Genomic DNA, 16,515 nt, shown 5'->3' on the forward strand with positions numbered 1-16,515 from the left:
TTAACTGGAATAACTTATGCACCAAGTGTTTCTTTATCTGTCATTCTGCCTTGGTAATTTACTTTACCCAGAGTAGACTTGATCCAAATTCATAACATATAGGCGTAGCAGTATATATTTCAGAAATTCAAATTTCAATTAGAAAAACGACTAACAGATATGTTATCAGTATATACTACTGAGATGGTGGTAACTATTACGGCATTACAGTGGGTAGAAGATGCTCTGCCTAACTTTGTTGTCTGTTCTCATTTTCTGTACTGTGTAGTCTTAAGGTAGTTGTGTCTAATAGCCATCAAGATATCATATAAAAAGTCTGACAGAGGTTATTAAGCCTGCAATATCTGGAAATGCATGTCTCGTTTTTGTGGGTGCTGGCACATGTTGGGGTGGAAGGTAATGAAATATTTCATAAGCTGGCCAAACAGGCAGTGAAGTTCAAAAATGTTGATTGCAAATTTCATTAAGTAAGGAGGAGGCAAAGGTGTTAATTAAATATCATATTTATGCCCTGTGGCAGAGGTCAAGGGTCACACAAATAAAGGGCAGACATTTATAAGGGATCCAGAAAACTGTTAAAGCACTTTGGAAGGGAGGGGGGTCCAGAAGGGAAGAAGTCATAATAACACGATTCAGAAATGGACATACTAGTTTAAATGCAACTTTATTTTAAATAGGCGAGCATGTATCAGAGAAATGAAGATGGTGTCAACATCCAGAGACAGTTTTGCATGTACCATTGGAATGTCTTCTTCTTCTTCTTCTTCTTTCGGCTGTTCCCATTTGGGGTCGCCACAGCGGATCATCTTCTTCCATATCTTTCTGGCTTCTGTATCTTGTTCTGTTACACCCATGCACCTGCATGTCCTCTCTCACCACATCCATAAACCTTCTCTTAGGCCTTCTTCTTTTTCTCTTTCCTGGCAGCTCTATCCTTAGCATCCTTCTCCCATTCTACTCAGCATCTCTCCTCTGCACATATCCAAACCAACGCAATCTCGCCTCTCCCAACCGTCCAACTTGAGTTGATCCTCTAATGTACTCATTTCTAATCCTATCCATCCTTGTTGCACCCAATGCAAATCTTCGCATCTTCAACTCTGCTACCTCCAGCTCTGTCTCCTGCTTTCTGGTCAGTGCCACCGTCTCTAACCCATATAACATAGCTGGTCTCACTACCGTCCTGTAGACCTTCCCTTTCACTCTTGCTAATATCTATCTGTCACAAATCACTCCCGACACTCTTCTCCACCCATTCCACCCTGCCTGCACTCTCTTTCACCTCTCTTCCACAATCCCCATTACTCTGTACTGTTGATCCCAAGTATTTAAACTCATTCATCTTCGCCAACTCTACTCCCTGCATCCTCATCATTCCACTGACCTCCTTCTCATTTACACACATGTATTCTGTCTTGTTCCTACTGACCTTCATTCCTCTCCTCTCGAGAGCATATCTCCACCTCTCCAGGGTCTCCTCAACCTGCTCTCTACTATCTCTACAGATCACAATGTCATCAGCAAACATCATAGTCCACGGGGACTCCTGTCTAATCTTGTCTGTCAACCTGTCCATCACCATTGAAAATAAGAAAGGGCTCAGAGCCGATCCCTGATGTAATCCCACCTCCACCTTGAATGCATCCGTTACTCCTACCGCAGACCTCACCACGGTCACACTTCCCTCGTACATATCCTGTATAACTCTTACATACTTCTCTGTCACTCCCGACTTCCTCATACAATACCACAACTCCTCTCGAGGCACCCTGTCATATGCTTTCTCCAGGTCCACAAAGACGCAATGCAACTCCTTCTGGCCTTCTCTATACTTCTCCATCAACACCCTCAGAGCAAACATTGCATCTGTGGTGCTCTTTCTTGGCATGAAACCATACTGCTGCTCACTAATCATCACCTCACTTCTGCTACTCTTTCCCATAACTTCATGCTGTGGCTCATCAATTTAATCCCCCTGTAGTTACTGCAGTCCTGCACATCCCCCTTATTCTTAAATATCGGCACCAGTACATTTCTTCTCCACTCCTCAGGCATCCTCTCACTTTCCAAGATTCTATTAAACAATCTGGTTAAAAACTCCACTGCCATCTCTCCTAAACCCTCCATGCTTCCACAGGTATGTCATCTGGACCAACGGCTTTTCCATTCTTCATTCTCTTCATAGCTGTCCTTACTTCCTCCTTGCTAATCCGTTGCACTTCCCGATTCACTATCTCCACATCATCCAACCTCTTCTTTCTTGTTCTCTTCATTCATCAGCCTTTCAAAGTACTCTTTCCATCTGCTCAACACACTCTCCTCGCTTGTGAGTACGTTTCCATCTTTTTCCTTTATTACCCTAACCTGCTGCACATCTTTCCTAGCTCGGTCCCTCTGTCTAGCCAATCGGTACAGGTCCTTTTCTCCCTCCTTAGTGTCCAGCCTCTCATACAACTCATCATACGCCTTTTCTTTAGCCTTCGCCACCTCTCTCTTCACCTTGTGCTTTATCTCCTTATACTCTTTTCTACTTTCTGCATCTCTCTGGCTATCCCACTTCTTCTTTGCCATCCTCTTCCTCTGTATACTCTCCTGTATTTCCACATTCCAACACCAGGTTTCCTTTTCCTCCTTCCTCTGTCCAGATGTCATGCCAAGCACCCTTCTTGCTGTCACCCTTACTACATCTGCTGAAGTTTCCCAACTGTTTGGTAATTCTTCACTACCACCCAGTGTCTGTCTCACCTTCTCCCTAAACTCAACCTTGCAGTCTTCCTTTTTCAACTCCCACCACTTGATCCCTGGCTCTGCCCTCACTCTCTTCCTCATCTTGATCTCCAACGTCATCCTACAGACCACAATCCTATGCTGTTTAACTGCACTTTCCCCTGCCACCACTTTGCAGTCTTCAATCTCCTTCAGATTGACTCTTCTGCATAGGATGTGATCTACCTGTGTGCATCTTCCTCCACTCTTGTACGTAACCCTATGTTCTTCCCTCTTTATAAAATACGTATTCACCACAGCCAAGTCCATCCTTTTGGCAAAATCCACTATCCTCTGACCTTTTTCATTCCTCTCCTTGACACCATACCTACCCATCACCTCCTCGTCTCTTCTATTCCCTTCACCAACATATCCATTGAAATCTGCTCCAATCACCACTTTCTGTCCCTTGGGTACACTGTTCATCACTTCATCCAACTCCAAAAATCTTCTTTCTCATCTATTGCACACCCAACTTGCGGGGCATATGCACTAACAACATTCATCATCACACCTCCAATTTACAGCTTCATAAGCATTACTCTGTCTGACACTCTTTTCACCTCCAAAACACTCTTGACATACTGTTCCTTCAGAATAACCCCTACTCCATTTCTCCTCCTATCCACACCATAAGAGAACAATTTGAATCCACCTCCGATCCACCTGGCCTTACTCCCCTTCCATTTAGTCTCTTACACGCACAATATATCAACCTTTCTTCTCTCCATCATATCTGCTAACTCTCTCTCCTTACCAGTCATACTGCCAACATTCAAAGTTCCTACCCTCAGTTCCACTCTCTTTACCTTCTTTCTCTCCTCCTGCCTCTAGACATGTCTCCCCCATCTTCTTCTCCTTCGGCCAACAGTAGCCCAATTTCTGCCTGCACCTTGTTGGCTAACAGTACTGGTGGGGCTCGTTGTTAACCTGGGGCTCAACCGATCCAGTATGGAAATTTGTATTGTTGTCCACATATTGATTTGGCAAAATTTTACACCAGATGCCCTTCCTGACGTAACCCTCCCCATTTATCCAGGCTTGGGACCGGCACGAAGAAACACACTGGTTTGTGCATCCCCTGGGCATGTACTATTGGAATGTAAAGCTTATGAAATGGAGAGAAAGCGGACTATAGAAAATAAACATGTTACAATGGATACTTTGGCTGGATGTGGTCAAAGATCCCAAAGAAATCTTAAAAGATACTGAAGTACTTGAAGCTTATTTGGTTATGTAATGCCATTTAATTTAGAACAGTTGGGTGGTAATTTAATTGTGTAGGTTGTGCAAGGTAAGTATTGGGTTCAATATTCGACTCTACTACAGTTCAGTAGGTGGCAATAATACAACTTTACAGTTGGTTTGTTGGCCACTAATAAAAAGAAGATGATGTCCCTCTGCAGCACATTTGTATATGTCGGTGTTGGGGAGTTCTTCTCTTATTGTTTAATCTTTTGATTTTTTCACGCTTTTTGACATTTTTGCTCTGCTTAAAGATTTTAACTTCAGTTTAGTGCTTTGGGACTTTGTTACTGTGGATTTTTTTTTTATGCAACTCTTTTTCACCTTGTTTGGCTATTTTGAGATTTTGTTCTGCATTTCCCTTTTTTGCAATAAATCTTTTATTTATAAAGATTATTTGTTTGCCCTTTCATCCCAAAAGGATGTTTAAAATCATCCTCCAAGTGGTGGAACTGAGAACATATATTTTTGAACTTTTGAAGCCAAAACCAATTTGGCATGATGTAGGCAAGTCAGGGTGCCTGGGAGTAAGCCTTATTTAGACAGGCTAGCGTGGCTTCTGGCCTGCTTTTTGTTTGAACTTTGGAGGTGTTGCACCTTTTTGCCATGTGTGTGCTGCTCAGCACAACGGTTCGGTGGTGACCTCATTTGCCTATTTATTTTCCTGGAAATTTTCCATGTGATAGGCTTAGGTGCCTACTCTAAGATCATTGCCTATTTGCTTTGGGCATGCGTGATATCATGACATTACTCTAGCCTAATTTCTACCCCGCATGTGTTTGAGGGTTACATTAGCTGACTATATTGAGCTTTCCGCTCATCAGAAAGCAATGCCAATACTGTGAAATAATATTATAAAAATATTTATTACTATTTACAAGAAGTTTCTTTCTTTTTGATGGAAAAAAAGTGTGAAGCATCTGCACAGATACATAGGGAAGAAAAAAGCTGATCCAGTGTACCTAGAGTCATGATTTACAAAAATGGATTAAGCCACTTCTCGGCATGGCCAATGTGTGTCCTAAAATTAGAACTCTATATACGTAAAGATCTATATTTTACTTACCTATTGCTGGTTTGTCAATTTGTTGTATTTTGTTTGTAGTATTAATTTTTTCTGTGTCTTTTGTTGTTTAGCACTACTGCCTCACAGCTTAAATCACAATTTTGGGCCCAATAATTGGTCCAGCTTCCCTAGCCTTCAGGGACAATTAAAAAACCATTGCACCCTTATAACCCACTAAAATTAGTTCACTTCCTCCATCTCTATTGACTGCAATGCATTCTGTGTAGTTCTGCAAGGTTTCCGATTATATCCACGATTTTGCCAAACTCACAGTAAAGCAAACTCCTCAGGTTTCACTCATCACTAATTTAGGACTCTATGAAGGCCACACCATTTGCTGCAGAACTACCTTTTGCTTAAGATAGCTGTTTATGACCTTGCTTGTGTGTTTGGGGTTACTGTCCTCTCTTATTGGTATTGTGTGGTGGATGAAATCATCTTGTACTTCCCTGCACTGAGGTTTCCATTAATTCTAACCAAATCACCAACTCCTTTTACAGACATGCAGCCCTACACCTTCAGAGAACCTCCACTGTGCTTAGCAGAATGCTACAAACACTTATCAACATAGTACTTTCCAGATTTTCTCCAGAAAAATTGCCTTCTGTTTTAGGCAATGACATCAAATTTTGACTCAGTCCAGCCACTTGCTGCCATTCTTTGTGACCTCAGTCTTTGTGTGTTTGTGCATAGGTGAGTCTTTTGGCTTTGTTTCTACTTTGGAGGAATACCTTTTTGGCAGCAACTCTTCCATAAAGACCACTTCTGACAAGATTTCCCCAGACTATAGAGGGGTATACTTGGGTTCCAGTGGTTTCTGTGAGATCAAAGTCAATTTAGATTTCTTCTAATTTTAAATGAATGTCAGTTTGAAACATCTCTCATCTGCTGCACTTAGTTACCATGGCCAGCCACTATGTTTCTGGTCCTCAGACTTGCCGGTTTCCTTGTGCTTCTTCAGAAGAGCTTAGACAGAACATCTTGAAATTCCTGTCTGCTGCAAAATTTCTACTTGGGAATGACCTTGCTTATACAGGATGACCACATTGTGTCTTGTTGTCTTGACAGGTTAAACTGTCAAACCTGCCAAACCCTCACCTCTAGTTTAGCTGTCCTTCACCAAGTTTGATTCCTACTACAACTGTTTTGGTTACTCAACTCATTAGTTCATTGATGAGTACAAGCACCTGTTTGTTATCTTGATTTAATTATGCACTGGGGTATAATAATAGTAATAATAATACATTTTATTTATATAGCGCCTTTCCCATGCTATAGACCTAGAAAGTAATTATGTTTAATCTGAAAAGTAAACTATTACTTAATAAGTCATACTTCTTAAACAACAATTTAATTTTTTGGAAAATTAATATTTGGAAATGTGAAATTTGCTCTTTTCTATTGAAACTCTAATGCTGAAGACAGAAAGAAAAAACAAGTAAGACAAAATCCATTAAAAAAATTCTAGGGCGCCCAAGTCTTTTCGCATTATCAGCACATGCTCCAAACCTCTCTCTCTCTCAAGACCTTTGCAAATTACTTTAACACATGCGTCTACTTAACTCAAAGCAGATGAAATTTTCTAACCACTCTTCCTTTCTTGGGCAGAATTCCATATCACCTTTGAACATCATTTACATGATTTATGGTTGGCCACAAAAGGGACTTATCTAAAGGCTCATGATGCTGTGCATAGTTCCTACTGTATTTTATATTAACCAGTCACACAACACATTACATTAATAATTACAAAAACTCTTTAAATAGAGAAAAAGTGAAAAAGCCCTATGATATCAATGGGACAACAAGCATCACACATGAATTTCAGATAGCAAAGAATATCAGATAACATGTTATAAAAGATATTATTTAAAAATGGCAACATTTTTATAACCAAAGATAAAGATAAAATATACGACATAACTACATTACTAATCTGTATAAATGTTTCAATGTAATATAAACAAGTGCAAAGTATATGCTAAAAAGTCATGATTAAACACAAACTTCAGTGGGTGCAATATTTAATTCCATAATTACTGTTAATACTCACTTATATAGATAGCGATCTCTGAATAGCTGGCTCGTGCCTATAGTATGTATTATATGCAAGAAGAGTAGCAAAAGGCTGATGAGCAAAAACATGATGAAGATCATGCGGTGGCGCTGCAAGGTATTGACCAGTGAATGAGGTACACCAAAGTGCCATGATGCTGGCAGAAGGCAAGAGAAACCAATCCTGTGGAAAAATGTGAAATTACTTAAATACAAAAATTAACTAAAATAAGTTCAAAAGGAAGTAAAACAGATGTTTTATTACTATAAATTATGCAGGCTCAGTTTAACATTACATTTATTTTAAAAAATTACAAAACAAAAAAAAAAACAATTGAAATAATACGCCCATTAGCAAGAGGCACAAAGTTAGTGTGGACCAGAATTTGTACAGTATTTTTTTTTTTTTTTTTTTTAAAAAGATCTGCACTGTGCCCAATGTAGGGTTGTTTCCTTCCTTAAACCTGATGCTGCCAAGATAGACTCTGGCTTCCCATCACTTTAAATTGAAATAAACTAGCAAAGAAAATGGGTAGATGTTTCGATTCTGATTAGTGCCACATTGCCACTCATTAAGGAAATGAAATAATCTTTTGAACTGGCAGTTTATAATAAATATCTAACATATATATATATGAGTGTTAGATAAATCATTTATAATCATCACCGGTTTAAAGGTCACCTAACAGTTTTATCCAAGTTATCTGATTGCTCTTCTTTCTTCTTTCTGCACGACTCTCTGCAGTTCTCAGCATTCTCTGGGGGGATATTGTACCCTTTCATATAATCTGATACCATGTCAAACCATCCCCTCTTTGGCCTCACTCCCCGAAACCTACCTCCATCTTGGTGCAACTTTTCACCCAACCATCCTTTGTCTTTCGCTCCACATCCCAAACCACTTTAGTTTGTGACTCCTCAGCATAACACCTATCATCTCCACACCAAATATTTCTCTTAACTCAGCATGCATTTTCTTTTTACTGTGTGACACCTGACACATCCATCTGATCATTCTCATCTCTATCCTTTCCTGCTTTGCTTCATGTTTTGTTTTCAAATGTCCTATTTTGCTCCCATAGCGCATACTATTCTTCACAAAGCTTTCATAAACATTCTCCTTCAATGCCAGAGAGACTCTTTTAGAAGACAGCTCCCGGAACTCATTCTATGTACCTCTCACCCTTGCTGTCACAATTGTGCCCGCACATCTATCTACTCTGAACATGTCAACTGAAATTCAGCTAAAGAAGTTTGGCATCAGGATGGTACTCGTTGATTCCAACAAATTTAACCAAATTGCCTTCAGGCTTAATGGAGAGCCAGGACATAGACCAGTGGAACAATAAAATAAATCCAACTGATTGCAAACAGCTAAAGAACTTCCACATGAATAATTACAACATTGATCTGTGGCTACAAAAAGATAATGAACAAACAAACAAACAAATAAACAAACAAACATTGTTTTATATAGTGCCTATCTATAACAACGTCCAAAAATTTTGCAAGTACACAATGTAGTACAATATTATTATTTACAGGTATATATCTATATATATATATATATATATATATATATATATTTATATATAATTGGCACACAGTTAGATTAATGGATTTGCCCATGGTCACACAATGTGCGACAAAGGACAAGGAAAAAAATGAAGAAACCAAAAATACTATATAAATATACAATAAATTTACAATATATCCATGACTGTGTTATTATAGAACATTGATTGATAAAAAAAATAGAAACCAAAAATATATTTTAATAATAAACCCATATTTATTTCCTATATCCTTCAGTACATAATTTAAATAACATGCTGTAAAAAGATCCAGAAAATGACCTGTTTTAAAGTTTCAAAATGTTTTTTCAAAAAAATATTGCATATGTTTTAGGAAAGCATTTTTTCTACAACACTCCCTTTAAGCATTCAATATAAAGGTACTCAAGAGCATTTCATTTCACCCCTTGCCATGTATTCTTATAGAAAGGTTCACTGAGGTCAGCTTCCACGCACACATTCCTCTAAACAGTCATGCTGCATTCTGGAAGTTGCTCAACCTTGAAAAAATGCCCAATTCACTTGCCAAGATTTTTGGAGGCACCATAGACCATATGAAACATTACTAGCCTGTATACTGTATGTTAAACCTGTTTCAGTGCAATTGTATAACCAAGAAACAACTGTGCATTTACAGAGAATAACAATATCTGTTAAGCATATTGGAAGAGAAACCTTTACTAGACAGCATAAATGCATAAAATATACTTTGTAGACAATATTACAAAACAAAGTAACATTTTTTAGGAAAATTACCTTTACCAAGGCTAAATACAATGCCTGGAATTGCTCCAAATATTTGTATCTTACTTCTTTCATAATTGCATTTGTTAATATTTTATGATGCTAAGATATTTTTCAATCAAATACTCATACATTATGTGGCTTGATAGGTAATAAACTACTGTAAATTGCGAATTATAGATTTGCAAAATCTTCCTCCACCAATGAAAGATTTTGTTAATCTAGAGGAAAAAAAATTACAATCTGCTACTAATCAGGCAGCAGACCTAGGCAACCAATGGAACTATAAATATAAAGTGCACTGAAATAATGGTCACTACTAATTGTGCAGTCTTTTTTTTTTTCAAGAAAACTATTATTACTATTAATCAGCGTATCCTTTAAATATTTCTTAAAATAAATTTCCCAACAAAATATAAATATTTATTTCAGAAAAATGAACAGTGAAAATATATATATTTTTATAAAGCCATTATTGCTATTAACCACAGAGGTAAATAATTACTTTTTATTTTAAATAAATGAAAAGCACAAATAAATATTAAAAGTTGTCTCCTGGGCATTAACATCTAACCACACTATTTTCAGATTTTGTTTACCTGAACTGTACTATATATACATTTTTCTTACCTTGCCATGTGAGTAGGTAGCACTGTTTGGAATGTAATGTTCCTTCAATCCATTAATCACTGTCACCTCTGCATGATGTTTTGATTATGAGGCTGTTCTTTTGAGCAAACCCGTAGAGAAGAAATATGCAATAGTGGAACAGATGGAAGAGTGATGTGACTATTGAAAGGCATGCTTGCAATGCACCAGCATTGTGATTAAGATCTTTTGTTTTGTAACCTGGCATGAAAGAAAAAAAGCTTTTAAATGTTTCTGTTCATAAAAAAAAACTTTAATTGTACTCTTCAAACAAACTTAAACACTATTATTATACTGTACAATGAGCAGAGTCCTATTTTATAAACCTAAGCTATGCAAGCTCATTTGCTGAGTGCCAACATTCTTGTATTTTATGCATTTAAATCAATGACTTCTAGGGTAGTATATTGACAGTATACAATAATAAAATAAACATGCAGTATAAAACTAACTGTAAACCAAAGTCTGGCTGAAATTAAACATTTGTGCCGGGTAACTTTGTGTATCACGTACCTTTTCAACATACACCCAAAGTACTTTTCACACTATCTGCTCAAGTAAACAATAGATACTTTCATATTACACATTGAGCTATAGGAAATATGTTGCCAGTTTTTAGGTACACCTATCTAGTTGTGTTTTGAGCCTCCTTTGGTCTTCAAAACTTTACAAATTAGGCTGAACATGGATTGTACAAGATGCTGGATGTGTTGCTCAGGAATGAAATAACTGTGTTGCACATTTGCCACAAATTGGACGGCTGCACCAAATCCCAAAGACACTAAACAGGCTTGATATCTGTGGACTGTGCAGGCCACTTAATCAATGAAAACTTGCCACCATGTTGCTGAAACCGCTCTTTGACAATACCTTCCTAGTGACAGAGTGCATTATCATGTTGGAAGCATCCTTTCTTGTATGGAAGAAATGAATCCGTGAAGATATGAATTTGGTCAGAAACAATATTCAGATACATCATGTTATTTAGGCATTCTTCAATGACTATCAGCAGCTCTAATGTATGTGCCAAGCAAAGACTTCCTACTGCAACACAGACCTTTCAAAGATAAGATCAGTACCTGAAATAGTCTTTGGCTGCTGCAGCCCATTTGAGACAAAATTCGTTAAGCAGTGCATTATGGGTTGACATTCAGTACAACAATTCAGATGAGACTTGCCTGGTTTGAGTCCATCTGTTGCTTATGCAACACTCGTAATTCTCGTTAGAGCCTTCTGATCCTCAAGTTGATTTCATTAACAGAATCAAGTATTACTGGTAGTTTTTGCACCACTCTCAGTAAACCCAAGAGAACAGCCATCTGAGAGGTGCTAGAACAAGCACACCTATCATATCATGTTCAAAGTCACTAAAGTCTTTTGCTTTGCCCATTCCAACACTTATTTGAAGACTAACTTCTTCTAGATACATTGGTCCGCCTAATTTGTACCACATATGGCTTGTGTATGACATGTTGGAATGTAGAATTTGTATAAGTGTAGGGTGGTGCATCTAAAAAACCTACAAACTCAGTGTGTATGCACCATTACATTTTCAATTTTTTTTTCATAGTTATAAGTTCATAAGTCATAGTTATAGGATAAGAATGTTCTCACTTATAATGCTTAAAAATCTAATTCAAGATCTGCAGATGCATTATTGATAATAAATGTGGTATGACCCAAATTTCTTTTTTTATCACTGATAATGTGCAATTAACCGAAATACAAGTGTTTCCATGTGTGTGGATATTTTATTACCCCAATCAGTCACTGGACTCTAAAAGCACTGAACATTCTCGAACTTAATACAGGCAAAAAACCTTTTAGACATAAATGTCAGACTTTGGACTTGCTGAAGTACACAGATTTTTCTTGGTATTTGACAAGCCATTCTTATTGGTACTAGGGGGCTCCGCCCCCTGCTCGCTTCGCTCGCCAACCCCTGGTGTTGGGAAATGACAAAGAGCGTGATGTATGAATGAGATATAGAATAGTGTGAAGGTGTAGATGATGCAAATAGAAAGCAAACAATAAAGTGTGTGGCATAGTGTAAAGGTTTATTGGAAAATTTCTTTGTACACACCTTTTAAGTGTAAAAGGTAATTCCAGGTCAGAACTTGTAAGGTCAATGAAGATGGTCATTGTCGTGATCAGAGTCAAGTTTGTCAGAGCTTAGAAAGAGTTGTGTCTCTCCAGGACGTAATGCAATGACTTGGGTATTTATGTTTTCCACATTAATATTTTTTGGACATAATATAGTGCGTTGTGTTAAAAGGGGCATTTGGTCTAATGAGATTGCTTCTCTGTAACTAAGTTGTCGCAGATAAAGGCTTGAGGAATTGTAATAATATCTGGGTGAAGTCTATCTGTATTGGTGAGTGTACCATCTCCCAGTTGTAATAACCAATTGTTGTGATCTGGATCTGGACATCGCATGTTTTGTACTAACTGTATCTTTTGAAAGCAATGCCAATTGTCTGCGTATTTTAAGGTGCACTGAACAATAGCTGAGCGCATGGCATGTGGAACAATAGCTAAGCACTGTCTAAAATCTCCTCCTAATAAAAGTACCTTTCCTCCAAAGGGAATATCATTATTCATCAACGTTTGTAGAAGTTTATGAATGGTGTTGAGTAAGTGAGTGGATGACATTGTACATTCATCAATAATTAACAGTTTTGCAAGACGGATGTCACGTGCAGTGCTACTGTTTATGTTCATAGTGGATAGCGATTTGTAGGATCTAATGCAGTTCATAAAGTTTTTACTTTCAGGTACATCGTTAGTTAGAAGGTTCTGTGGATATTCAGGATATGAATGTAAAGGAGGCAGTCTAATTTGACCCATTTGAGAACAACGTGTAAATTCATTACTTGTATTGCTAGTTGTTTCTTCAGGGAAGTTAAGTGAATGACAATGATTGCAAATGACATTCATTAATCCCAATGAATTTTCCTGAATAGTGGACTCATTATTGAACGCGTTGTCAGCTAACGCATGCGTTTAGCAGGTGTCTGTCGTTGATGTCCGTGACGTGTATGTTTTGCTTGTGCCGTTTGAGAGGCGCGTCGTTGTATGTCCAGTATTTGGGACGTGTTGTTTTGGAGCTGTAATCGATTTGCCTGTGCTTTGTGAGAAGTCCGTTGTAGTTTACGGCGTGCATTGTTTGTATTGAGCCTTGCCCGTTTTTGTATGTCGGTCAGTTGAGCTTTCTCTTTTTGGAGCCTTGCCTGCTTGTTTTCCGGCATTTGAGATGCGCAGTGTAGACGTCTGCGTTTATTTATTTTGTCCCCTCGCTGCCGTTTCTGTATGTCTGAGAAGGGAGGTGTTTCGTTTTGAAGCTGTGCCTGTTTCGATGCAGCACTGTGAGACGCGCCCTGCATGCGTCTACGTTCAGTGTGTCTGTCCATTTGGGTTCGTTTCTGTAACTGTGTTAGTTGAGCTTTGCGTTTTTGGAGCCGAGACATTTTTTCTTCTAGAAATATGGATAAGTAATAAGGAGGATCGCACTCACTGTTAATATGGAGCCTTTTCTGCGGTTGAACGGTTAATAGTGCCTCATTGTAATGAGATCCACCTATGCTGCATAGTGTGAATTGTGTTTGGTCCCGTTATCCGAGCGGTATCGTTTTGTACCCGTGATCGTGAATTCATGACTTGTTTGTTCTTGAGCGTGAGAAATATGGATAAGTAATAAGGAGGATCGCACTCACTGTTAATATGGAGCCTTTTCTGCGGTTGAACGGTTAATAGTGCCTCATTGTAATGAGATCTACCTATACTGCATAGTGTGAACGTGTTGAGATGACGTGTATGTTTAATACGGACGGTTCATTTAGAAATGGGGCTTTGTGTGTCATTTGTTATTTATGTTACTGTGGTCGTGGGTCTGAATCGTCGTTTTTGTGTACGTTTCGTGTGCTATGTCCGTAGTCTGTCCCGTTTCGTGTCCAATGGGCTTTGTGTGGTGCTCGCGGCTTCTTTTTGTTTGTGTGCTAGGGGCTTGTTGAATCCTCCTCTTTGTGTGTGTCCCGTTTCGTGTGCAATGGGTTTCGTGCTCCTTTTTTCTGTGGTCTGACTCCTTTTTTCTGTGCGCGACGCCTCATTTCTTATTTTACGTTGCATTCCATCCGGTTCCCGTTGCATGCGGGGGGGGGGGGGGGGGATTTGTGGGGCACCTGCGCAGTACGTCTTTTGCGTCCACGGCCCATTGCCGGATGTCCCTGCGTCCATCCGGTTTAGCATTCTCGGTTAGTAATGTGGATAACATTACATGTAACTGCAGAGTCTGCAGATTGAAAAAGTCATGAAAGATGTGGAAACTTGGCTGAGGGGAAGTATGCTGCATGCACACTGATTTGGGCATGCATGATCTGTTCATCTAACTAAAATTCCAGAGCATAAGAAGAAAGTTTTAAATATATTAATATGTTCGGGCAATACAAGTGCATACTATATCTGTTCGAGCAACAATGATTTAACTGGCATATAACCGAAGCTGGATTAACACTACCTCCACCGAAAGCACCCACTAATACTCATAAATTATGAACATGTTATTTATCTAACCCGTTCAACCCAGACCAGGGTCACGTGGGAGTGCTGGAGACTATTCCAGTTAGTATAGGGTGCAAAGCTGGAACAAACCCTGGAAACAGTGCCTGCCAATCCATCACAGGGCAAACCCACACACTAGGGCAAGTTTAATATCACCAATTCACCTAACATGTATGTCTTTGGACAGTGGGAGGAAACTGGAGACGGCTGCACTATCACTGCCCCACCATGTCACTCAATTAATAAAACTACATATGTATATAATAAATCATGAATAAAACAGGAATTAAAGCAGAAAAAGGTTCAAAACTTTATAGGTCAACTTCACCTTCCTTTTTTTGTTTGGTTGTGTATTGCAATAAAAGCAACAAATTGATAAGTGCAATGTTCCTTAATTTTCTGGCTCAAAGATACTGACATCCATGGGAGTGGATACATATGTGACCTGAGGTGGACTGGTGTATTGTGCTGTTTACTGCTAGGGTAGACTCAGGTTCCACAATTCTCTAAAACCAGGATTTAGTTAGTTTAGCAAATTGATAAATAGTAATCTCTGTGCACCACTGGTGCTATAACATCACATGCAGAAAGCTTATGAATTATTACAGTTATGAGTTTAAGCGTAATAAAAAAATAACCTTTCCATTGAATGGGGCCAGATGCTCATTAACACACGTTAATTAAAATGTAACTGATACTATTATCTTTAAAATTATCATCAGCAGGTGAACCCATTTTCAGTACTACCAAAGAGGATGCTTTAAACATCACAACATAACTATGAGCCCAAAGACATGGCTAGTGATTACAAAGGGTTAAAATAATTTTGGACAAGTCTTATTGTTATGTAATGACTGTTAATGAAGGAATGTGACAAGCCATGATGCTAGAAATGTGTCCCTATTTTTACTCATGAAGAAAGGGCTTATTCTGTTAATCCTAGGCTGAATATCTGTTCATCCCATACTTATACTAAATTTGGAGAAAACGATCACGGCGTGCATTTTAGATAATTGGGAGACAAGAAAGAAACATTACTCCCCAATACACTACCCAAATAGTTTTCCAAAATAATTACAAAATAAAATCAAAAATCTGTCATTAGATTTACTGACAAACTATGTTCGACGTTGAAGCAAAGTTACCGAACAAGCTTTTATCTAGGCTAAGGGGTGATGTAACAACGGAATTTAATTAAACCAGGGCATACACGACAACACGTATTAGTCTAACGTTCAGCAATGCCATCAATCATAATAATCATGAATTTAAAAATAACGTTGTTTCAAGAGTATCACAATATACATATCCCAATTCTAAAAATAAAAACTGAACAATAACAAAACATAAAACTATGCAAGTAAATATAAATATAGTTTCACATTATAAATAGACAGACAGAACTCACACGTCAGTGCACTTAGCGGAAGCAGCAGCCACAAGAAATCCTACGCCACGTCACCAAGGCAACGGAAACATCTGCCGTAAAATGTTGTGCTTCCGGATTTTCACTCTCGAGTTTAGTAAGACATTTATGCGTTGGTTTATTGAAACTATAAAATATTTCTTTTTGGGACCAATTCTAGCGTCTGGTGCTACTGTGTGATAAGCTAAATTGTTTTAATTAAAGTGTAAAACTTTCCGAAACACGAATACCTGCTGTTAGTTTGTCCTCAGTATTAGCGATGTCCTTGGACATGTGAGAAGTATGCGCTTTTTAAAAAAGAAAAAAAAAATGTAACCACGGTAATCATCGTACTATAGATATTTCGATTATTCATTTACTAGAAAAAGCGATAAATACTAAACTGAAAACATTTACTTACAGCAAAACTAGCCCAAATTAGTATTTAACACTGG

General features: G+C 38.2%; 1 protein-coding gene across 1 annotated transcript in view; it reads right to left on the minus strand.

Moving 5' to 3' along the window:
• Positions 1 to 16,141, minus strand: part of LOC114647132 (ectonucleoside triphosphate diphosphohydrolase 7-like) — a 36,878-nt gene extending 20,737 nt beyond the window's left edge. The window contains exons 1-3 of the mRNA XM_028795672.2: positions 16,064 to 16,141; positions 10,081 to 10,299; positions 7,131 to 7,316 (exon numbers count right to left, since the gene is read on the minus strand). Of these exons, the coding sequence (XP_028651505.1) occupies positions 7,131 to 7,316; positions 10,081 to 10,088 (194 nt within the window). The 5' untranslated portion in view covers positions 10,089 to 10,299; positions 16,064 to 16,141. The remainder of the gene's footprint in view (positions 1 to 7,130; positions 7,317 to 10,080; positions 10,300 to 16,063) is intronic.
• Positions 16,142 to 16,515: the final 374 nt, after the last annotated feature.

Source organism: Erpetoichthys calabaricus, chromosome 2 (assembly GCF_900747795.2).
Source record: "Erpetoichthys calabaricus chromosome 2, fErpCal1.3, whole genome shotgun sequence".
Classification (NCBI taxonomy): Eukaryota; Metazoa; Chordata; class Cladistia; order Polypteriformes; family Polypteridae; genus Erpetoichthys; species Erpetoichthys calabaricus.